At 57.7% G+C, this 23,500-nt stretch overlaps 1 protein-coding gene across 2 annotated transcripts in view; it reads right to left on the reverse strand.

The window, feature by feature from the left end:
• MYO1E (myosin IE) overlaps positions 1 to 23,500 on the reverse strand; it is a 31,929-nt gene that overhangs the window by 7,395 nt on the left and 1,034 nt on the right. The window contains exons 1-19 of one of the 2 annotated variants that reach the window (XM_087703916.1): positions 16,210 to 16,280; positions 15,826 to 15,969; positions 13,611 to 13,700; positions 13,312 to 13,406; positions 10,750 to 10,837; positions 9,971 to 10,060; positions 9,652 to 9,783; positions 9,084 to 9,218; positions 8,038 to 8,170; positions 7,645 to 7,841; positions 7,069 to 7,149; positions 6,070 to 6,156; positions 4,736 to 4,822; positions 4,368 to 4,535; positions 4,085 to 4,170; positions 3,516 to 3,597; positions 2,890 to 2,996; positions 2,246 to 2,344; positions 1,322 to 1,466 (exon numbers count right to left, since the gene is read on the reverse strand). In XM_087703916.1, the coding sequence (XP_087560042.1) occupies positions 1,322 to 1,466; positions 2,246 to 2,344; positions 2,890 to 2,996; positions 3,516 to 3,597; positions 4,085 to 4,170; positions 4,368 to 4,535; positions 4,736 to 4,822; positions 6,070 to 6,156; positions 7,069 to 7,149; positions 7,645 to 7,841; positions 8,038 to 8,170; positions 9,084 to 9,218; positions 9,652 to 9,783; positions 9,971 to 10,060; positions 10,750 to 10,837; positions 13,312 to 13,406; positions 13,611 to 13,700; positions 15,826 to 15,903 (1,980 nt within the window). In that variant the 5' untranslated portion in view covers positions 15,904 to 15,969; positions 16,210 to 16,280. Of the gene's footprint in view, positions 1 to 1,321; positions 1,467 to 2,245; positions 2,345 to 2,889; positions 2,997 to 3,515; positions 3,598 to 4,084; positions 4,171 to 4,367; positions 4,536 to 4,735; positions 4,823 to 6,069; positions 6,157 to 7,068; positions 7,150 to 7,644; positions 7,842 to 8,037; positions 8,171 to 9,083; positions 9,219 to 9,651; positions 9,784 to 9,970; positions 10,061 to 10,749; positions 10,838 to 13,311; positions 13,407 to 13,610; positions 13,701 to 15,825; positions 15,970 to 16,209; positions 16,281 to 23,500 lie in introns of those variants that run through there. The other variant, XM_014074712.2, reaches the window with a different exon arrangement.

Raw genomic sequence — 23,500 nt, forward strand, 5'->3', positions numbered from 1 at the left:
AAATTTAGAAAATACGGAACAATTCAGGAAGTCCTTAGATAAACTGAGATTTATCTACTTCAAGGGAAAACATACTTTGTGGATAAGAGGAAGCTATTTGGGGAAATGGAAAGCCAAGCCAGGGAGTCGCTCTGACCCCAGCCAAGCACAATCGCGGAATAAGAGAGCTGGAAGGGACCTTGGAGGTCTTCCAGTCCAACCCCCTGCTTAGGCAGGAAACCCTGCACCACTTCAGACCAATGCCTATCAATGGTATCTGTTCTGCGTGGGCGCTGCTGAAGTTCTGGCACGCCGAGCGTTGGCGCTGAGGGGGCCCATCCCCTGCCCCCAGGGAGGCTTTTAGGACCAGCCTGGAGGGTCCTGCGGGGGCATATGGAGTAGGGAACTGCAGAGGCAGCTTTTGAACAGATTCCAAGGCTTCCATCCTGAGGCAGCAAATAAGGAGGAAGAGCAAGGGAGGTTGGGTGGGTCCTGAGAAAGCCCCACCCCTCCGTCTCGCCCGGCAGCTGTGGCCTCATTGGCACACGGCCACCTTCCCCAGCTGACTCAGTTATGGAAACTGTGGTCTCGAGGCATGGGGACGGCCGTCCAGGGCTCCTCGGTGACCCATAGTCACATGGAGATGACCCAGCCGTCTTTCCCCCCCAGCTGTGGGCGGCTTCCTTCCTTCCCAACCCTGGCTGCCTCCTCCCCCCGCCCCTCCCCCAGGGTTTCTCCTGCTCCCCCAGGCAGGTGATGGGCATGACTCACTCCCTGCAGCTGCCCCCATTGCCCACCCAAAGAGCGCTCCACCCCCCAGGCCCCTTCCGGTGTCCAGAGGCAGGAAGAGAAAGGCTTGGTTTCCATTGCTCCTCCTCCTCCTCCTCCTCCTCCATTGAACAGGCACAGCGGATTCACCCCAGGTGTTAAGAAAGCCACAGTTGGCTGCTTTCAGACAACCTCCCAGGCCCAAATCATCCCAACCTTCTTGGGTTTTGTGAAGACAACCAGTAATTGTACAGTCTTCGCTGTCTTATCATCAGGTTTCTATGGGAAATTGGGAATGTCTCTGAAACAGGCGGACTCCCCTCTTGGAGAGCCAGTGGCTGACCCCCAATTCAAACATGGGGGTCCCGTGTCCCATCAGGTACGTCAGGGAAGCAAGGAGGGAAGGGGGGCCTGGCGCAGAGAGCCCAGGGCACATCTGTCCCATAGCTCATTGTGAAATGGTACAAGGGGGGCCCAGCGGAGGAGGGTTCTCAGTGCTCCCATTCCCTAGGGTGGGGGCTTGTTTCCCGGATGCCTCCGGGGTCAGAGCGGGCAGCTTCTCCCTGGTACTCACGGATTCTGGTGCTTTGATGAAGATCTTTGTTCTGCCAAGCTGGTATTGGTCAGAATCCACGTTGACAGAGCGGAGCAGGTGCAGAACCCCCTGCCTCTCATCCCCCTTCCAGAGGGGCCAGGTCTCGGGGGTCAGGATGGCATACCTTCAAGGAGAGACCCAGACGCTCAGTCGGTCACAGCCCCCCCCCCCCCCCGGGAGGGGGCACTGAATGGCTCCCAGGCTAATTTCCCTTTTGACTGGGCCGGAAGGCCTGATGGGGGCAGGGCTGCGTCTGGGAGGAGTGGCCAAGCGTTTGAATCCAGCTGTTTTGCGGTTGCTCCCAGGGCCTCCCCAGCTGGGCTTTTAGGGGGCAGGAGGGACCTTCTGCAGACCTTGGACTGCAGCTCCCCCAGTCGCTTGCCACCCCCCCCCCACCTTGGCCAGGGCTCTCTCCCTCTTCCTAATCTTCGTGAAAGCAAGAAGGGGCTGAAACCTTTTGAATTAATCAGTTATGACAGCCACGAGGGCTTAGTTCAAAAATCCACCTGGGCTTTTATGTATCTGTCACCACCAGCCAGAGAGGGAGAAGGCGACCCACTGGCTCTGGGGACAGAATCTCCTGGCCTGCCCAGGTTGGCAGAGGGCAAGCTCTGTCCTGGCCACGGGGCTCCTCTTTGCCCTGCCAGCCACTCCCCCCCCCCGCCCCCCAGTGCACAAGACGGAGAGGTTCCCCTTGGAGAGGCGGCTGTTTCCCTGCTCACCCAGCCGGGACGCCACCCGGAGGGCAGTGAGAAGGGTAGACATCAGCAAGCAGGGCCAGTTCCAGGGCGGGCAGCAGGGCCACAGCCCCTGCACGTTATGCTCGGCAGAAGAGGGGAGCCCTGGGGGCCTTTGGCTCCCCTTCCCTCCCGCTTCAACACAGCCGCGTGGGGGAAGGGCTACCTCTGCAGGAATTTCTGGAAGGCGCGTCTGTAGGCGTAACCCGCTCGCCGAACCCGGATGTTTTCCCTGAGCCCGAGATACTCCACCTGGTGCTTCACCCTGCGGGAAGAAGGTTCGGGATGGAGCCCCACACACGGAACACAGGGGCCCGTGGCTGCTCTCTGGCCTGCAAGGAGGGGGGCAAGTGGCCAGAAACTGTCCGAAAGGGGGGAGCACAACCCTTTCAAGGGCCGACCGGCTGCCCTGGGAGGAAGGGAGGACGGGAGAAGGGAAGGACTGCCTGAGAGACGGATGGGAAACGGCCTTTTCTCTGGCTCTGCCATTTGGACACTGACCCGCACTGGCAAAGCCCTTCAGCAAGGGAGAGCGTCCCAGGGCTTGTGCCTCCGTCCCTCCGCCCAGCAGCTCTCCCATTTCGGCAGGCAGCAAACCGTGAACTGTTTTGCACCGTCAGCTCTTTTTACAACCATCCCTTTAGAGGAACAGTTGGGAATAATTACTTCAAAAATGCGGGAGGTGTGTTATCACAGCAAAAAGGGCAGGGCTGCGATTTTTAAAGTCCAAATGATTGTGATAACATCACAACTGGGCAAATAACACTCTGGTGTGGGAGCCGCCTCTGGCCTCCCCCTCCTCGGGCTCACCTGCTCTCCTCCCAGTCGCGAGGCTTCTTGGTCTCGTTGGGCTTGATGCAGCGGATGTAATGGGGGGTGCATTTCATCAGGGTGCCCACCAGGTCGTTGGCCTGTTTCTGCAGGTGGGAGGAAAGGCTCTGTGCTCAGGTCAACAAAAGCCCCCCGCCCAGCGGAACCCCACCGACCGCACGGAACGTCTGCGCTTGGCCAGCCCCGCTTCCTTTGCGTCTAGGCCGGGGGCTCCTCTGCTCCCCCTCGGGTGGGAGACCCCGGGGTGGGCAGAGCAGCCCAACCAGAGGGACCACACGGGAGGGAAGGGCTGCCACCACATCACACAGGTGAGCGAGAGGGCAGATTGTACCAAATCCGCACACACTCCACACGCTCGCAGGGAGCCGGGCTGCCCTTTGCAGGAGGAGCGAAGGGAAGGGGCCGAGGAAGAGGCAGTGTGAGAGTGGGGTGGACAGGGGCTCTTTCGGCTGCCTAGTTGGGCGAATCTTGTTTTCCCACTCAGTTGCTGCAGGGCCCTTGTGTTTAAATTCGGCTGTTCCTGGAACGACCAGCAGCCGCCCCCCCCCCCTCCGGGTGCTGAATCCCCAAGATCTCCGCCTCTGCTGCCACCCCAAAGCACCCACCTTGATTTTGCTGCCGGCAGTGGTGGGTCGGCCTTTCTTTTCCGCCTGGGGAGTCTCTGGAAACAGAGCCTTTATAAAAGGCCTAAGTGGGGGAGGAGGAGGAGGAGGAGGAGGGGAGCATCAGCACCTGGCACAAGGCAGCAGCCAGGAGACCAGGATGGAGGCAGCTGGATTTAGTTCTCTGCCAGGCGCAACTGGCAGCCCCCAGAGCCTCTGCTGACCCACTGGCCAGAAAGTGTGGGTGCAGCTTCCTTCCATCTTTAAGCAGGCGGCAGAGGGAAACGGTGGAGCAAAGCCCTGAGGTCACTCAGAGCCCCCTTAGGGAAGTAAAGAGTGCAGATCGCAGCCCCCCCCACCCTCTGCACTTCCTCCCGGCTTGCTTAGGAGTCCCCCCCCCCCTGCCCCCAAAGGGAAGGAAGAAGCTTTCTGCGCCTGGAATAAGAGCTTTAGTGGCTGTGATGGTCTGGGCTCTGGAGCGTCTTCCCAGTCTTGGGAGGATCCCCACGGAGGACCCCGCAAAAGCCCCGGCCAGGGACCCCCTGCCGCCTGGGGAAACCTGCCTTACGTACAATTCGCTGCTTTGCATGAGCTCGATCAAGTCCATGAAGAGAACGTCTCGGTTCCTCTCGCAGAATCCGTCCATGTCGTAGGAGACCTGAGGGCAGAAAGGCAGGGACTTTCAGTTCCTTGGCCAGGAGGACACGGGGGGAGGGGCTCCCGGGATGGAATCATGAGGACGCCGGAAATCGGGGGGAAGTCACAGGTAAAGACCCTCTCCTGGGACTTTCCAGATCAAGTGGAGAGAAATCCCAACCGGCCCTCCCCGAAGGGGCCCCCCCCCTGGGAAGGTACCTTCCCCGCGTAGTGGTGGATGATGAAGCCCTGATTCCAGCTGTTGAAATGCTCGTGAGTCCCAATCTGCATCTGCAGCTTCTGCAGCAAAGTCTGGTCTGCTCCTTCCCCCACCGCGTGCATCGTGGCACAGACGTCGTCCAGGATGCTCATGATGCCGGGTGGATTCTGGGGCGACGACGGAAACGGAAACTTAGGCCGGGCGCTTGGCCTCCGTTTTGGATCGAAGGGTGTCGGATGAGTCGGCTTAGAGGGCTCTGGATCCCAAGGAGGGGACTGAATTCCGCTCCTGGCCCAGCAGTTAACGGAGGCAAGGAGGGGCGGGAGGGATGAATGTGGGGCCCCCCATGAGGCCCTCCCAGGCTTACCACTTTGTTCTCTATGAGGTCACAAACGATTTTGTTGTTGAAGTAATCTATGGGAGTCCAGCGGATTCCTTCCTGAACGTATTCCTCCTGCAATGCAGAAAGGAAGGCTCAGAGAAGTTCCCAAAGGAACCGCAGGGGCCCCTCGGCTGACCCTCAATGCAATGGGCAGCCTGCGGGAAGCAAGGCGCATCTCCGGCCCAAAGAGGACCCCTCTGCCTCAGGCCAAAGCCCAAATGAAGATGCCTCTGTCCACTCATTAACAGCAGCCCGGTCTAAGCCCCCTCCTCTAAAGAGCAGCTCAAGGGCCTACTTGCTGCAGGGCAAACATCCTTGGCAAGACATCCAAATGGTTTGTGGACTTGCTCAGTGAGGCGGGAAGAACTATTCTGACTTGCCAGGTGTGGGCAGGGCCTCAGAGGACCCCTGGGGAGAGGCTGAGTGGGGGGAGGGCGGGGTCGGAAGAGGACAGGGGCCGAGATTCCTTCTGTCCCTGGGCCTTCGGTGCCCGTGGCGAATCGCTTGGTTTGGAGGCCCTTGGGATCTGTTGGCTTGGAAGGAGGAAGCTACCTGCTAGGATCCCGTCCAATTGTTGTGGGACTGGATCTGGGCTTTGCATCCCTCTGGGGTCAGGATGGGATCCCTCAGGTGGAGGCCGAGGCTACCTGTGGCAAAGGGCGCTTCCTCTTTTCCCAGGGGGTGGGGGCTCTAGGAGTCCCCTCTGAGGCTGGGCTACGTCCAGGGGACCCACCCTGTGTGCGGGAATCGTTTTCCCATTGCACAGAAGTCTTCCTCAGCTCCCTTTGATTGGTCCCCCCCCAGGAGGGGGGGGAGAAGAGTTCCAAGCCCCCCCCCCCTCCTCGGAAACAGCACAGCCCAAGGAAGGAGACACACCAAACCGCTTTGAAGCAACGCCTGTTCTTCCCACCAGGACTTCAGGGAGCAAAAGGAGCGAATGCTGCCCTTGCTGTTCAAAATGGATCAAAGGGAAAGGGCGGCCCTTCTCTTTGGAAGAGGCCGGCAGGGAATGGAGAGGACAGAATTTGGAGCCCCGTCCAAGGCAAACGCCCAGCCGGCCGGCCAGCTTTCCCGCCTGGGCTGGCGAGTCAGCCTCCATGGGGAAGTCATCTGACGATGCGATGACTCTGCTGGCTCACGAGGGAGGCTCCCTCGGAGGAGGCCGCTGGAGGAGAGGGGGAAGATCCTCCTGTTTACTCCCCGGCTGGGCGGGCTGAACCGCTGCTCTCTCTTGCTTTGCAAGGCGCTTTCAAAACAAGCGTCAGCTGACCAGCTTCTGTCCGGAGGGAGAGGGAGAAGCGGCCGTTGGTCAGGGGTACCTGCTCTGCCTTCAGGGTGAGCTCGATGAAGATCTGCTGCAGTTTTTCGTTGACAAAATTGATGCAAAACTGCTCGAAACCATTTTTCTGAAATAAAAAACAAACCGTGGAAAGATTAATGCCGGGCTCCCCATCCCCGCCCCTCGGTTTGCCCCACTCAGCTCTCTTTCCCAGCGTAATATTTGAGTGACCTTCCAGATGATTTGACTGCCTGCCATCCGCCTTTTCATGGAAATCGGTGGCCTCCGTTCTCCAAAACGGCTTCCAAGATTTGAATTTCCTTTGGAACAGCAGCTGGTCTTGGCTCTCTGCCCAAAAGGCCTCAGGGCTTCTCTCCTGTTTTTGCCAGAGCGCTTCAGGGCCCCTTTCTGAAGAGCTCCAGGCCGGCCCTGAGTTCTGCCCCAGCTGACATGGACGCCTTTGTCTGAATTAATTGGGGCTTCCATTTATAGGAAGCCACACATTTGGGCTGACATCATCCTACTGCAGAATTCAACCCAGCTCCCTCCCACAAATGTTTTTATTGCAGAAAGGGAAGGCTAGTAAAGGACTCCCGAAATGTAAATAAAACTCATGCCAGCAGCCTGACCTCACTTCCAGCTAGCCCAGCACGACCAGCCGTTTCATCCTGGGCATGTCTGCTAAGAAATAGCGGCCGTGTTTGTGGCCGTCGCTCCTCGGTGAGCAGCCTGAGGAGAAGATTTGCAGGCCGAAAATACAGACTTCGATGCCCTGACTTCCGCTCCCGGCCAGGGAAGGACCCAAGAGACGGGCAGAGAGGAAAGGCCGTCCATCCTCCCTGGGTCAGCCAAAGGCACCGGCCACACAGCAGGAACAGCGCCTTCTGCTTCAAGCCAACTGACCCCTACCGGGGCTTCGGCCGAGGGCTTCGGCCCCCTGAACAGATGGAGGGATTGCTCCAAAACAGCCGACCGACTTCCTTCCCGCAAAAGGACCGGCGGTTTTGCAAAGCGTCCTGATCGATCTGTGGGCCTTTACCTGAAATATTTCAAAGCCGTAGATGTCCAGGACTCCAATATTATACTCCTGACTATCTTTTTCCATCGCCTTGTTGATGGACTGTTGAAACAAAATGGGGAAAAACAAGAACGCGACTTTGAAATCAAAGGGACCCAGTGGATTAAACCTGAGCAAAAAGGCTGCTTGCCAAAGGTTACCAAATGCCACTTTAGGTGTCCTTGAAGCCCTGCCGATGCCAGTTCTTGTGCCCCACCAGCCGGGGGGTTCCTGACGCTGCCCCTCCCAACGGGCACCAGGGCCTTGAATCTCATCTGCAAAGGGAGGCGGAGCAGCAGGGGGCTGGGAAAGGGTCCCCACAAGGGGCTGCCTTTCGCAGACCCTCCTCCTCCTCCTCCTCCTCCTGAAACCTCTTCCAGGAAAAGCTGCTGCTGAGGGGGGAAAGGAGAAAGATTCTCTCCCTTTGTGGATCAGTGGAGAAAGGTTTCGTGTCCTTTACTGCTTGCAGCTCTGTGTAAACTGCTGGGGGTATATTTGAGGGTGGGAAAGCCTGGCGGGGGACCCTCCCCTCCCTTGGCCTGTGGAGGCACCGCTTACGTCCACCAAGAAGTCGAAGAGCCTGGCGTGAAGGGCTTTGGCCAAGGCGTCCCTGGTGTAACAGGCTTGCTCTACGTTGAGGGTCACGTGGATGGATTCCGATTTGCCCCCCCACTTGCTGTCCATCTGCCTGCTGGTCAGCTTCTCCTTCAGCCGGCCCTGGTCGATGCCCAGAAGGAAAGCCGGGAAGGCCAGAACTGCAGGGGGAGGCAGAGGAGGGGGTCTTCTTTGGTTTAGGCCCCTCCTCCCGGCCACTCTTCAGTTTTGGAGGCCTTCTGGAGGGCCTCTGGTGGACCCCCATGGAACGCCCTAGACCTGGCCCTTCCAGAGGACGGCCCTCTGACCCCCGCGGCCCCCTCACGGCCCCAGCCCAGCCCGAGAGGGGCTACCTACATTCTTCGCTCTCCACAGCGGCATAGTTGCCGACCTCCTTGAAGCTGAGGTTGCCGAGGTGAAGCACCCCGGCCACAATCTGGATGACCAGCGCCTGCTCCTGGGCGGAGATGCCGATGACCTTCATGGCGTGCTGCAAAGGTTGAGAGTGGGAGAAAGGGGGTGAGCAGCCCCTCTGGAGAAGCCCCTCGCTTGTGCTTTTCTCCCTCTCAGGGGGCAAAAAGGGGAGACCGAATGAAAGCAGAGAGGGGGCCCATGGGACGGCCTGGCTGCTCCAGGCGGCCTCTTCTTGCCACAAGAAGCTGATTCAGCTTGCGGTTTTCCAGGCCTTTTAAAAAATAGTTCAAAACACAATAAGCAAAAAGCAGAAGGTCTAAATCTCTGGAACTGTAAAGCAAAAACTGCTTTTCAGAGTTGATGCTCTGCGGCTGTTTCTCTCTACGTGACCCTGCGAGGCAGAGGAGGGATTTGAGCAACAGCCGAAGAGAACCATCATCTGCTTCAAGACCTTCCTAAACGGCTAAATATATCCTTTATGTACGTATTTATTTATTTGCTTGCTTGCACATATTAAAATTTGACTTGAGACTGAGGATATCGTTCTTCATTTTGTTGGCTTCTCAGGGAGCAGAGCAGAAAATCGGAGGGAAAAACGAACCGGGGAGACCCCAGAAGGCTTGGCCATGCGCAGGGACAGGCAAGGGAGGCTCCTTAGCGACCCTCCTTTCTCCAGAGGGGCTAATGCATTTCAAGCGCTTCCTCCAGCCGGGGGCCTCTCGGGCATCCTCATCGTAAGTGCCCCCCCTGGGCCATTGCTGCCCCCCACCCGCTTTCGGTCCTTTGGAGCCACCTGGCCAGTCTCAAAACTGCACCTGGGGTCAGATCAGGAGGGCAGATGAGGGGAAGGGGTCCCTCTCAGACCTCCTTAGCCGAAGCCCCTCGAGAGAGAGTCAAGCTGGCCTTGGTTCCCATTAGAAGCATTTTCGCACAGAAACCATTCTCCTCAAACTGGGAGGGGGGAGGGGGGCTCAGGTAAGAAAACCTACCAGCGTTTCCTGGAAATCAGATTTGTCATTGATGTCTTCCACTTTGTAGGATCCGGAGAGGCTCAAGTAGTGGTAGTAGTCCATGTGGGTGATGCCAAGGCTGCTCTTTTGCTCATGGGAGGCGCCTTCAATCAGCTGCAGGATAACCCACCCACCCCCGGTAAGTTAGCCCACTTCGTCTTGTGTTTGGGAGGGGCAGAGAATTCCCTTAGTGTGTGTGGGGGGAGCACTGCTTTCACCAGGGCTTCCAAGGAAAACAACCATTTCTTTCTCCCGTGGAAACTCCCCCCGAGAGCGGATGGCAGCCTTTGGGCAGGGAATCCCCGCCAATGTGGGCTCTCCAGAATCGCCCCCCTCCCTCCGGGGAGAAAGGCTCGGCCTTCGACCAGAAGGGTTTATGCAGGAGAGTTGCATCCGGACTGCGAATGGGGGACTTGCCGGCTGGGGGATTATGGGGGAAGGGGTCCAAAGGCCCTCCCAGAGGAGCAAGAGCAGCCAAGCCTGGCCAGAGGTTCGGGGGCTTCTTCTTCAGCCTCTCCCCCCCCCCCATCCCCGGGCAGCTGCTGACCTGGTAAAAAATGTGGAAGCTCCTTTCCCCGGGATTCCTCATGACCACCCGGGATTTCTCCAGCAGGAAGTTGGAGATCTTGCCTCCGTCCGGCTCCCCACCTGGACTGAACTGGATTTCAAAGTATTTCCCCTGCAGCCGAGGGAGGAGGAGGGCGAAAGAAGGGCCCAGCCGTTGGAGCGGAGGGAAGGCTCCCCGCCTTCCTTCCTGGGGGTTGGAACGGGGGATGCCTGGCTCTCCCCTTATCTCTCCCCACATCCTCCCCCTCCCCAGGCCCATCTGGGGCTGCTCTGGCAAGGGACCCCTCGGCCCGACTCACAAATCTGCTGGAGTTGTTGTTGCGAACCGTCTTGGCGTTCCCAAAGGCCTCCAGGAGGGGGTTGGACTGCAGGATGATATCCTTCACATGCTGAAAGCCAGAACGCGGCAGTTGGGCCTTGGATGGAAGTCCTGCCCCCCCCCACTTTGGCTGGGTCGCCCTGGTGGGTCTTCCCCTCCCCAACAGCCACAGAGGAGAGGAGGCACCCGGCACCCGCCTTGAGACTGAAGCGATGGCGAGGGGGCCCCTGACCCCTTTCTGCAGCCAAAGCTCTCAGCCTCTGGCTCAGCAAAGGGGGGTCTTTATACCCAGGGATGCCCCCCCTCAACATGGGGTATCAAAAGACCCTTCAGTTGTTCAGCCCCCCCTTGAATGGAGGCCCTTTCCAGCTCAAATCACAGGTGTTAACAAGGTTGCCATGAATGACCCCAGAACCGAACTCAATGACCAACTATCTCCCTTGCAGTCCGGAAGGCTCCCTGCCCTGCCGCTGCCCGTTTCCTGGCTGCATGGCTGCCTAAATCTGGCTTCCAGTGGGAAAATGGCTCCCTTCCCCTTCCTAGAAATAACTGAGCGGCTTATTTATAGAGGGCGATTGAGCCCATTCCAAAAACAACAGTTGCTCCCTCCTTGGCTGGTTACGGATCCAAAGAGAGGCAGGCTGTGATCTTCCATGGCAATGCGGGAAAAGGGCATCACCAGCGAGGCTCTCCCAGTGCCCACCAATTACAGGGGTCCGAGACCCAAGGAAAGCAGCCCCCCTCCTGTCCTCCCCTCACCTGCACTTGGGGGCCTCCTCCGGATATCCTGGAGATGTAGCTCATGATGTACTTGGCTCCCACCGTCTTCCCAGCCCCACTTTCGCCACTGGGGAGAATGAAGAGGAGCCTCTTGTTGCAACCATCCCAAGCAGCGTCATCTACGTCCCCAAAGCCTTGACCTCCCGCAGTGCCCCCTGTCCTGCGTAGGGAGATCAGGACCCCCTCCCTCCCCACCGCTCGTTTCGCCTGAGCCCTGAGGAATGGCCGAGGCTTCCCGCCCCCTCCATCCATGGGGAGCCAGGGTTAAAGCGGAGGGTCCCATGTTACATCGCCAGGCAACCCTGGGTGTGGCAAGAGCTGCGCTCTAAGCACCAGCACCAGAGGCTTCCTGCCTCCAAGGGGGCAGACCATGGCAGGAGGGGCCCATCCTGAGCAGCTGCCCTCTTGGGTGCTGTTGAGATCCTTTTGCCAATTTGCCTGGTTTTATCGATCGGGATCCCAGTGAATTTGCTCAGGACAAAACTTAGCAGGACAAGAATGCAATATTTATGAGCCACAAGAAGCAGATCCGAGGCCCTTGAGTCCTCCCGAGTCCTCCAGGAGTGTCCAGGAAGGCCTCCTGGCAAGGGTGCAGCCAAAGATTCCTTGTAGGGCAATTGCCTTCTATTGCTTTTCCAATAAGTGGCGGGCAGATGCATTGCCTTCTCTAATTCTGTCCCTCTTGGGGCTGCCCCACCAGGCCTGCTCTGCAAAAGCCTTTCGGAAACAAAGCTAGGATGTGCGACTAAAACCACTGGGAAAGAAATATCATGGGGACTCTATTTTGGTAGCTATTAGCTGTTCCCATCTACGGTTACAAAAATGCTGCAGTGCCCATTGGAGAGCTCTGAAAGTCAACACAAAGAGAAAAAAGTCAGCAGGAAAAAACACAATGTGACTCAAAGCTTTTGGCTTGGTGTGATGACTGTGCACGTAGCTACCGCAGCTTAGCATTTTGGGTCAAGAATGAGGGCTTCTCCAACAAACCCTGGTTTAAAAACCTTGCTTAGCATCTTTGAGTGCAGCCAAAGAATACACTTAAACTTGTGATTGAAAGAAAATCTGCCACGTATTTTCCCAGAAGTCAATCCCACCAAGATCAAGGCGGCTCGTTGCCCTGGGAAACTACGATTAGGATCCCAATCTTGATTTGGCGAGTCCTCTTCAGGACGCAACCTCTTTCAGCCAGAGGGATGCAGGCCATCAGCCTGCCAAGCCAGGCTCAGCTATATGCTAAAATAAATCACGGTCAATGCGTCATTGAATTAAGTGAAAAATCAAATGTACATTTGCTAGGAGAACAAAGAGGTTTTGGCTGCTGGAGCTTGCAATCTTGACCGAGTCCAAGCTGCCCTGTTGCTGGGCAGCCATGCTTCTCTATGGGTCTCAAGAGAAACGGCCACTGGCGGCCAGTGGGCTTGATGGAGGCTTGGCTACCCAGGAGGGGAAAGGGGCTCTCAGCCCCAGGGGAGCTTCCTCCTCTGGACTAGGCAGCATTCCCCCTTGCAAAGAAGCATGGATCTCCTGGCCTCCAAAAGGGGGACCCTCTTAGACCGGGGGCCCCCAAAAGTAGCTCCCACCCACCTTCATCCAACTGCTACTTCTAGACAATGTCAGGTTTCTGCCCCGTCTGCCCTTTCTTTGCCCGAGATCCTGTGAATAGCTTTCCGCTGCGAAGCAACCCCTGCCAGCAGCCGCTTCTGGGACCAGGTGAGCCTTGCCAGGTCCTTTGCCTAGGAGCTCCTCCCATGACAAGGGCCGTCGCTCGTTCCCTTGTTTCGCGGCCTACGTGTATTCCGAGGCATTTGGAGTGTCAGGCATCTCGACATGGACGCATTCATTTATCAAATGCATTTGCTGCACTTTGAATGTCAGAATGCTCATGCAGAGGAGAGGACACCCGTGTTGTCCCACCACAGCCAAGTTGTCTCTGCCCTGCGCAGCTTGATGGCAATTGCCCAGTGCCAAGCTTCAAATAGAAGCCTCTCTTTCCGTCCTCAGCCACACGGAGGGCAAGTTCCTGTAAGTGGCAGATACTGCCTTTTTTTTTAAGCGTAAGAAACCAGAAATAGAAATAAAAAAGCCACAATAATGACAAGTTGGGGGGGAAACAACCCAAAATCAGCTGCTTCCAGGCTGAGTCTGTAGGCCACAAGCGAAGACGGCAGAGAGGAGGCCTCTCGTCTCTTCTTCCCACTCGTTTCTCCTTTAGGAATTGCAGAAGAAACTCATTGTTGGAACCAGTAATGGAAAATTTGAGTGGTTTGGAGAACCGGCAAATACCACCTCTGGCTGCTCCCATCTATTCCCTGCCTCCCGAGTGCCAGCTGATCGGGAGGAAGTGGGGATTTTGCAGCATCCTTCCTCTGCCCACAGAACCGGTAGTAAAAAAATTCTGACACCTCCTCCCCCCCCCCACTGCGTCAAAGCTCCTTTGGACAACAGGACGGAGAGACACCCACTCAGCCAGCCACAGGCGATGCTCCCCCCCTCGCTCCCCTCAGCCCATCCCAGGGATAGAAAGGAAAGCCGGGTCGTTACCTGATGATCACGCACTGGTTCTCTCGGTCAATTATCATATTTCGGTACATGTTGTCTGCCAGAGCGTAGATGTGCGGTGGGTTTTCATACTGTGCCTAGAGAGAAGGAAGCAGCGGGGCCGACACAAGGATTGTTGAAGAGGAGGAGGAGGAGAGAGGCCCACGTCGCCTGCCCTCCCCTCCCACCTGGGCACGTGGAGGACGAGGCTCGGCGAGCAAGAAGCCGGGAGCCACGGGAGAAGCGGAGGAGCTTTTGGTGAATTCGTTTTGTAATGGAAACAAGTTTTGAAGATGACTTACGGCTCCCTGGTACATTTCAATTTCTCTCTCTCCAAAGTAGGGCATCTGCTTGAAGGGATTGACGGAGATGAGGACGGATCCAATGTACGTCTGCATTGGGAAAAGTCAAGGCCCTTCAAGAAGCACAGGTGAAGAAGCGCCCCCTCCTCTTAGGGGGGCCTTGAGCTCCTGCCCAGGTTCCACCTGATGGGAACTTTCATTTCTTTGACCTGCGCCTTCAAAAGCAAAGGGAGGACTCAGCCTGTGGGGGGGGGGTCTTCCCCCATTTCTTGCTGGTGGCGTCCGGACAATAACGTTACCTCACCGAGCCAGCCCACTGGAGCCCAGCCTTGGGGGCCAAGGGGAGCCTCGCCCGCCCTCGGCTCCCTCACCCGGCAGGCCAGGAGTCCAACCGGACAACGCAGGCCTGCAGAGGACGGGCTGCCTGGAGCTGAGGGTTTAGCTGTGTCGCCCATTGGCTCATTAACCTGGTTAATGGGTCCCTGCCCCCTTGTTTCGCTTCCTTGGCATCTGGGGTGAAAGCATTGGGGTCGCAAGAGGAGAAAGCCACTCAAGGCAGCGGGGGCTCCCCCCTCTCCCCCTTTTCTAGGTCAGCCACAATACTTTCCCACCGAAGAGCAGAACCGGTGCAGAGCTTCAGCTTGGGAGGCGCCCGTTAGCCTTTGCGCCACACTGGCACCACACCCAAGATAACTACACCCACCCCCTGCCATGCAAATACTCGGGCCCTGCAAACACGGGCACAATCAGCCCTCAGTCTCGCCAACAAAATCCCATTGTTTGGGGTTAATAGCTGCAGGATGATGTCATGCCACTACTTCAGAAAAGGAAACCCAGGCAAAGGGAAGAGAAGGGAGAAAGGGATCCACCCGGGGCCTCTGGATCTGGCTCAGGAATTGGCTGTCGGAGCACCCTGGAGCAGAGGAGGCCGAGTCTTTGGCCAGCTGGGCGGCTGCTTTGTCAACAGTCGCCGGGAAGGAGGGACGGTGGCTGAACAGCCGGAAAGACAAGACAAGCTCAGCCCGGAGGAAGGCATTGGGGGGGGGGGGCAGCCACTTAGCTTCAGCTGCTTTGGGTCTCTGCTGGCCCACATCAGATCGGGGGGGAGGGGAGAGTTTGGGGGTGCCACTTTTGGGAAGATTGGGACAGGCGGGGGAGGGGCAGGAGCCATGCCTGTCCAAGCATGAAACGGCCCAGCCGGAGCCTCCGTTGCTGCTGGACTCCAACCAGGAAACCAACACTCAGGACTTCAAGATGGAGTGGTCGGGAAACAAGGACCTCACACACACACACACACACACAAACCCCTTGGACTGAAGGGAGGGCCAGGCTGCCTTGGCTCTCCTCCCCACTCCCCCCCACCTTCCTCCCAGGGCCAGATCCCTGTTTACACAAACATTCCTGCATTTCTTCTTCAAGGACAGCTCCCTCCTTGGCCCAAAGGTTGAGCACTTCACACACAGACACACAGACACCCAGGCAAGGCAGCCTCCCAATGTGCAGGCGGCTTATTTGCTCTCCTATCCTATAAAGGGAGCCAGGTAAACAAAGCCATTCTGCTTTGTGATAAGAGCAACTCCCAGGGGGACCCAGGCAGCTGTGGGGGTGGGGGGGGAGCAGCGAGTGAGGGCTGCCTTTCAGGAGGGGCCCTTCTTCCCAGGGACCCTCCATCTCTGATCCTCAGCTGACTCCCCCTCCAGCCTTCATTGGGCCCGGAGGCTCAAGCGCTCCCTCTGTGGGGGGAGGGGGGGCTCAGTGACACCCCCAAGGGAAGGGCAGACTCTGCCCCGCGCTCTCCCCCTCCAGTCCAAGGCTAAATCCTGCCCAGGGGCTCCAAATGGCTTTCCTGGCTGCTGAGATGCTGCCCGTGGGGTGTGTGTGTGTGTGAGCGGGATGAGAAGGGGAGGCCTCTTCAGGCCAATGGAGTCCCTCTCTCAAGCGGCCTTGGTGGCAGTAAAACAGGTCTGGCGGCAGGGCCAGGAGCCGGTTCTCCCGCCTGCGTTGCTGCTCTCTCCACCCCCTCGAACTGAGAGAGGCCTCCAGCATCCACCGCCTGGAAGAAGCCTCCAGCCAGGAAGAAAGTAGACCGAGCGGCTGGCTAGGAAAGGAGATGCTTCTGCCCGCCCCCCCTCCCTCTGGTTGGAAAGCTGGCGAATCAATGTGGCCGGGCAGGAGAGAGCCGGTTCTCCCCCTCCCCAGACGCAGGGAAGGATACGAAAATAAAGTCATCCAGGTATCGCTTCTTCAGGTTCTCCACAATGGAGTCTTCGGAGATCTTGGAGAGGAGGACCATGTCATCCACACCGCTGTGCTTGACATTGTGGCTCTGCCAGTGATACCGATAGTGGCCCTTGCTCCCCTGCGAGAGAGGAAGAGGCCGGCAGCAGGTTAAGTGGAGCAACGGTGGTGCATACGCCCTCCATTCCCCTCCCACCCACACAAACGGTGTATCAGTGGGGAGACAGAATCCCCAAGGAGGGGAGTTCAAGGGATGGGGGGGGGAACAGCATTGCCAGTAACAATTATGGAACGAAAAGTACAAGCAGCCACACGGTTAACAAATTGTGTGTATATAAATTAATTCTGCAAGATACACAACCCTTGGAGTTGGAAGTAGTATAGAACTATTGACTGGCCAAGTGTGATTGGACACACAAGGAATTTGTCTTTGGTGCAGATGCTCTCAATGTACATAAAAGAAAAAAAAGATACATTCGTCAAGAATCCTAAGGTGCAACACGTAATGATAGTCGTAGGGTACAAATAAGCAATCAGATCATACTAGGAAACCATATAAATCGTGAGGATGCAAGTAACAAAATTACAGTCCTGCGATCATAAGTAGGAGGAGATGGGGGATGGGAACGATGAGAAGACTAATAGTAATAGTGACGCAGCCTCAGTAAATAGTTTGACAGTGTTGAGGGAATTATTTGTTTAGCAGAGAGATGGCGTTTGGGGAAAAAATGTCCTCGTGTCCAGTTGTTCTGGTGTGCAGTGCTCTATAGCGTCGCTTTGAGGGTAGGAGTTGAAACAGTTTGTGTTCAGGATGCGAGGGGTCTGTAGACATTTTCACAGCCCCCTTTTGGACTCGTGCAGCGTGCAGGTCCTCAATGGAAGGCAGGCTGCAGTTCTCATTATCCTCTGAAGTCTGTCTGTCTGTCTGTCTTGTTGGGTTGCAGAGCCAAACCAGACAGTTACGGAGGTGCAGAAGGGACCTTAGATGTGACATGGTCCGAGCATCTGCTTAGTTCAGGGCTCACTGGAGCATCTTTTAAAGGTGACCTCCCTGCCCCGCTGGCCTTTCATTGTTCATTGACTGACAGCTAATAGGACTCAGGTGGCTTCTCCATTCTGATGAGGCCTTCGACCGCCGCACAATAAAGGCTTCCTCCGCCGGAGAGACAGTCCGAAGCCCCGGCAGTGCCGAGAATATAAAGCGAGTGAACAGAACTTCCTTCCCAAGATAAAAGCAGCCAAAAATGGAATTAGTGGCGTGTGATGACTTCCTAATCAGGAGGCATCTTTCCAGCTGTGCTCAGAAGATGTTTCCTGCTTGAAGGTGGGCGAGACTAAAGAAGGGAGCAGGAGGGCCAACAGGAAGAGCTCCTTGGCCCCCTGCCTCAAAAGAGCTCGACAGAATTGTGTCAGCGGATAAAAATAGAACACGACACACCGTCCAGTTGTGGCCTCTGCTACCAGTGCAGCGTTCCAGATGCTCCTTTTAAGGACAATTGATGGCCAAAACTGGGGACCGGAGAGCAGGAAGTCGCTTGTCTCAGAACAAAGCGGTGGTGGGGGAGGAGGGAAGGAGGGCTCTGCCAGCTACAGACACCCTGGGATAGAAGGGATTTCACCCCGGGGGGCCCCCTGGAAACCCCCTGACAGAGAAATGCTCCTTTGCAAGGGACCCCCGAACTTTCTATCGTCTCTGGCCATAACTGGGACGAAGGGTTCCTTCCTCATCACTGATGCCAGTTAACTTACAGCGTCCGGTTATCATGACTCCTTGTTGCGAAACATCTGCCAAAAAGGTTTTGCCTGCAGCCCACACAATGGCCGTTCCCCTCCTTCCTTATCGAGCTCTTGGTCTGACTCACAGCCACCAACCAAGCAGAGCCGGCCCTCTGCTCCCAGTGGACGGAAACCTCGGGCGGCTCTGCCTGGGGGCCATTCAGGCCACGTGACGTGTAGGCCCTCAGGGGCCACAAGCCCCCCTCCTGCCTTAAAGCAGCTCTGGCCGTGGAGGGGGCAGCTTCCGCTTGGCCCTTTGCGAGAAGGCTCGGAGCAGGAGCAGGGCCAGGGAGCTTCAAGACCCATTCATTCCCAGAGAAGTGGGTTCCCTAGCCCTTCCGGCTGTCCCATGGCTGTTGGCCACCAAGAGCCGTTGGAAGGAGAGTGCCGAATCCAGGGCCAGGCCGAGGAACGGGGGAGCCCGAGACTACATCTGTCCACCCAGCCGTCTGTCTGTCTGTCCCCAGATTTGTTTGGAAAGAGTCTCCAGGGCCTGCCATCCTGTGCATGACCATCATCATCCCAAGCCCTGGAAAAACCGTTCCCTGGATGGCACGGAGGAAAAATGCACATTCCCAGAAACGCTCCTGCCCCACAGCCAGCCCCACGGCCTTCCAAAGAATTCCCCACAGAGGCCAAAGTAAGCAGAGACTCCTCAAAGTGCGTCAGCAATAATCAGCCTTTAAAATCACCCAGACAAAACCTATTCATACTTCTATATTGTGCAAAAAAGAAAAAAGAAAGTTTGCTTCAAGGAGGAAAGCATTCTTCAAATATCTCGCCTCTGTCTTGGAAGATGGGCAGCCGTCCTCCCTCAAGAGGCTTCCCCTGCAGCCGACCCCCACGCAGCCCCCTTGCAACAGGCTCCATCAGTTGGTAGGGCTGACCCACCTCTAGGCCCACAGGGGGCTTTCGGGAGTGACGGAGCAGGCAGTACGAACGGTTTTACTGGCTAAAATGCCTTTTTCCCCAGCCTTCAGGAGATTCTGGTGAGGGACAAGGAGCCCCCAGAGCCCATTCTGGGCTGATGTTTGTGAATCAAAGGGACTTTTCTGTCCTCCCCCCATCTTTATTCTCTTTGGATCCCGCAAGGCAGAGACGCTTTCTAGCAAGCTTTCTAGCTTATCTTGCGAAGCATTGGCAGCACCGCAACCCAGAGAGTATTTAAAGCCCTTGCCGTTCCTCCCCGCCTCCCGCCTTTGCAAATAAACACACTGCTGCTGGCTTAAACACAGCACAGTTGTTGCCATAGGCACCCCGCCCCAAGGCAGCAGCGTCCCCAAAGGCCCCTGGAGATGCCGAGGAAGCCCACCGTCTCCCTTTCGGCTGCCTCGTCTGCTTGGGTCGCTCCAAACAGGAACTCCCCCCGCAGAGGGCTGTTTTGCCCAACAATTCCAGGGGCCGTTTCTCTTCCAGCAAATTGAGCCTGGACTGGGGGGCCCTGGAAGCTCAAGGCTGGCAGTCGGCAAAGAGGGAGCGGGATCATTTCCAGGCAGGGCTCCCGGGATCTCCCTCACCCTGGGGGGTCTGTGCCAGGAGAGATGCCCCAGGGCGCCAACAGCTTCAGGGGAACAATAAAAGGCAAGGGCCTTTCCCCTCGCTCACTCGCTCCTCTTCCCGAGGCTCCATTTCAGGCAGGAAGGGAGCGAGGGGGGGGGCCCTCAGCCAGATGTGCCCCCGCAGCCTCTCCTTGGCAGCAGCTTTTCCTCAAGCTGCCAGCATCCCTTGAGAGCAGCACCGGTTGTTCCCAAGGCCCTTGAGTGCTGAGGGAAGGGGAGTGCCATGCTGCCCTCCCACCACTGAGGCCACCGGCGACCCCTCAGTCCTTTTAACAAGGAAGACTGGGACACACACACCCCCCCACCCCTTTAAGGCCTGTTTAACACGGTTGGCCAAGGGCCTCGGATTGCTCTGCAGCATTTAAGGCACCAGGAGGACTTGGTAAAATTAGACCTGCGCTGCCCGAGAGGAGGGGCTGGCAGCTGTAGACTCACTCCCACTTCTGCAATGGCCTCACTGGCCGTGAGGAATGTTGGGGAGAGGAGAGAAAGGTGCCCAACCAGGAGCTTTGAAATGCTCCTCTGGAATGGAAATCTTTGATCAGACTGGCACCAGAGGAAGTTCTATTCCCAGCAAGGGAAATCATTCAATGCCAGGGATCCCAGTGACACGATAAATGCGCCAGATGTCGCCGTGAAACGACGGACTTTCCCAGGGCTCTGGGATTGCCGCCGAATTCGGGTCGCGGGACCATCCAATCCGGACCTAAACCATCCCAAAGAGACAGTGAAGGGGGAGGGGGGCATAGCCTGTTGATCCTGTGCCCGGGTTATCGGCCACAGGCGTTTCCAGCACAAGGCTGCTCCCCCCACCCCCAGTGCAGGTTGAGAGGCCGTGGAAAAGGGAGTCGCCTTATCTAGCAGGTGCTGGAAAGGTGCAGGTGGGGCCGGCCACTCCCAAGAAGCCTTGGACTACAGCTCCCATGGTCCTTGGTGCCACTGATCCAGTTGTCCCTCCCGGAGGATCCTATTGTCTGAAAAGATGGGAGGCTTCACACGAGACATGAAGAAGTTTCGCTGAGGGGGAAACTCAGCCACACCCGGGGATTCGGTCGCTCCTTTCCTTAATGGCAGCAAAATGAGGGGGTGACTTGCTGTACCCACCAAGTTCAACTGGTTCTCTGTTAACCCCCCCCCCCCAAAAAAAAACCTGGCTTGCTGTCCCCACATGCAGTGAAGAGGGGGGGGGTCTTGGCCCCCAAGGAAGCACCGGCCGCACAAAAGGCTCTTTGGTTAAGGAAAACTCGCCCTTGAAGTTCAATCACATTTTTGCCGCCCCCAAAAGTCGAACCCGAATCCCCGATGGAACCTCCTGCAGGCGCGTTCAGCCAGCCAGCCAGCCAGCCAGGAGCAACGAGGGCTGAGGAGCCATGGAAGGCAGGCGCTGAAGGAAAAACGGAATCATAAATCGGCTCCTCTGAAAAGGAAGCCTGCAAGTTGTGTCTGCACAAAAGAAGGGGGGGGCGGGGGGAGTGGGATGAGTAAGTCATGCTGGGGAGAAATAGAACTGATGAATGATGATGGAATCCTGGCCTTTCTCGTAGGAGCACAGATGTGGGAGGAAGTTGGAGATGCGCCTTCCCCAACGAAAAATAGAAATGCCATTAACTTCACATCCTCCCTGCCCTGCAACACACACCAGCCTCACAGCAGCCACCCTGGTGGGGTTCTTCTCCACCACAAAGCGAAGGGCAGAAAACCACAACTGGAGTTCCTACTCAGACAGGGCCCATAATCCCCAGCCTGCTGGATCCTCCTCATGCGCCGGTGGCCTAAGCCCAAAGACGCCTCCTCAGCCAGGAGGGCCAAAGAAGGAAGGACAAAGGGCTACAAGTCAGGCTGGCTCCCTGATTCCTCAACCTTTTCGTGCAACAGGCCCAGCCCAGCAACGGCGCAGAATTGAACGGCCGGAAGTAGCCATGCCAAGGATTTGCCCTGGCCGAGGCCGAGACTGGCACTCTGGTGGCACTTTCCCTTGGTTCTCCAAGAGGACACGAGGAGGCCCGGCAGATGTAAACTTGCCATAAGGAGGGATTTCCCGACCAAGGGGGCTGTCTGTGGGGTCTCCCCCTCTGGAGCTTTCCCAGCCGGGCTTGGCCTGAGGTCTGCCCCTTGAAGGCCACCAGGGCTTCCTCCGTAAGCAGCCCAACGGAGCCGGGACCCCCCTGCCTTCTGCATCTTTGCTCTGGGTCTGCCAGGCCTTTTCAGGCCAAGGGAAGAGGAGCCCCAGCCTCCCAGGAGAAGAGGCCTTGCTCCAGCCACTTTCTCCGGCCAGCGAGAAGCCAGGCTGCAGACAAGCCAGCCGGGCGTGTTCTTTCTTCTTTTGAACCAGAACCTCCAGTAAGGTCTGATCCAACTGTGTTGACTGAAAAGGTCCCTGCCTGTCCTCCTGAGCCCCTCCCCGTCCCAGAGCCTCCCTCTGAAGGAGCAGCAGAAAGGAAGGCCCTGCGGTCCACCAAAGCAAATAAGGAGAGACCACAACAGATCGGAAAAGCTGCGCCCGAACCAGCAGCAGCCGGCCCTGAAACGGCTGGACCCCTCAGAGTCTACGGGGCCATTGAGGACCCCGTTGAGAGACCCAGCTCTGCAGCCGCCGGACCTGCAGCCAAAGGCCTGCTGGGGATTCCCTCCAGCTCAGAGCCCTCTGAAGCCCACAGACGCTTTGGGAATCTGAGGGGAGGGCAGACGCACAGCACCAAAGCCCTGCTCAATTGCACCACCACGGCAGACCCCCCCCAAGACCCCCAAGGCCACCTCCTGTCCCCACCACTCAGAGGGGGCACCACCTGCCCCTCCTTGGCCGAGGGAGTTCCGACTTCCTGCCCTGGAGCAGGACCGAAGGCAGGAAGGGCCGTGGCTCCTTCCAGCAGAACCCGGCGGCCGATCCCATGAATGCCCAGGGCTGCGGCTGGATGAAGACGCCCCACACGCGAAGGGCCTGGCCTGGCAGGGAGCAAGCTGGCTTTGGAGAAAGAGTCCCTGGGCCACGGAGCCACAAGACCCATTGTGCGTCCAGGGGCTACGCGGTCTGGCTCAGTCTGACCAACTCACTAGGACGGCCACCAAAGTCAAACTCAACCTTGCCACCCTCAAGCCGAATGGTACCCACCTCTTCCCTGCTCGGCCCGCGTTGGGGTTCGGAGGGGGCAGAAGGACAGCCGGGGGCCTCCATCCGGGGGAGTGTGCAGGCCTGCCACCAAGGGCAGGTGGAGCGCATGGCCAGGTCCGTGTCGCAGGGATGCTGCAGCGCCACGAGCCAAGACGCAGTGGAGGCTTTATGGGGACAGGCTGCTCCAACAGGTGTTTGGCGTCACCTGGGAACCTCCCAGCCAGCGGAGGATGGGAGTGGCCCAGGGGGCGGGAGCCCCTTCCTCTCCAGTCTCCCCTCTCCACCAGGCCCTGGTCGTGGCCACTCAGCAAAGGAAAGGAGCCGCTTGCCAAAGCCAGACAGAATTAGAAAATCCCAGGCGCTCCCAGCCAGAGGCTCCCATGTGGCGTCTTGAGCATCAGACAGGCAGCGCTTTTCCTCCTCAGGGGGTTCCAACTGACCCTCGGCTTCCTGATCCCCTGAGGCATCCAGGCAACCCACAGGCAACTCTGGGGGTGGGCAGCTTTAGGCAGAGTTGCCAGCACAGACCACTTCCGAGCAGCCCAAGCTGACCCCAGGATCCAGGGGGTGTGTGTGTGTTGGGGTCAAAATCTAAGCTTCCATGTGCAAGAAATGCCTAAAGTGATGCTGCCAAGTTGAAAAATAGCGGAGAGGCGGAACTCCGGCAAAGGCTGCCTCCTCCTGCAGCTCTGGGGAGGGGAAGGTGATGGTCCTGGGCTGCCCTGAAGGTCCAGGCAGGAAACTCAAGAAGCGGCTGGACGTCTCTCCCAGGCGAGGGATCCGAGAAGCCAGGGGTTAAGGAGGCTGCCTCCTCCCAGCCCCCCTCCCAGCAGCCTGGGCCGAGAGCGCCAGAAACGCCAGCCAGCTCGGTTAAAAGCCAGGCTTGCCGCAAAACTGAAACTGGAGCCCGGGTTTCCAATTGCCTTCACCAAGCAGGCCAGCCGGGGCAAAACCTTTGGCAGGAAGCCTTCTCCAGTCTTGGGAAGGGGCCAGCCCTTGTGGCTGGGAGGAAGCGGAGTCATCTGGGACCTGGGTGGGGGTCTGCGTGGAGCCCTGCCAGTTGCATGGAAGGATCCTCAGGCTGGGAAGGGCACCACTTTCCTTCGAGCTGGATTCCCCACCTGCCTCTCCTTGGCCTGGGGGGTCCTGCCTGCCCACTTGGGGGCTCAGCCGCTTCCCTTCGGGGCAGCCCAAGGTCGACAACTCGG

Source organism: Thamnophis sirtalis, unplaced genomic scaffold (genome assembly GCF_051295495.1).
Source record: "Thamnophis sirtalis isolate CommonGarterSnake01/CBP01778 unplaced genomic scaffold, rThaSir2_p1.2 scaffold_2, whole genome shotgun sequence".
Taxonomy (NCBI): Eukaryota; Metazoa; Chordata; class Lepidosauria; order Squamata; family Natricidae; genus Thamnophis; species Thamnophis sirtalis.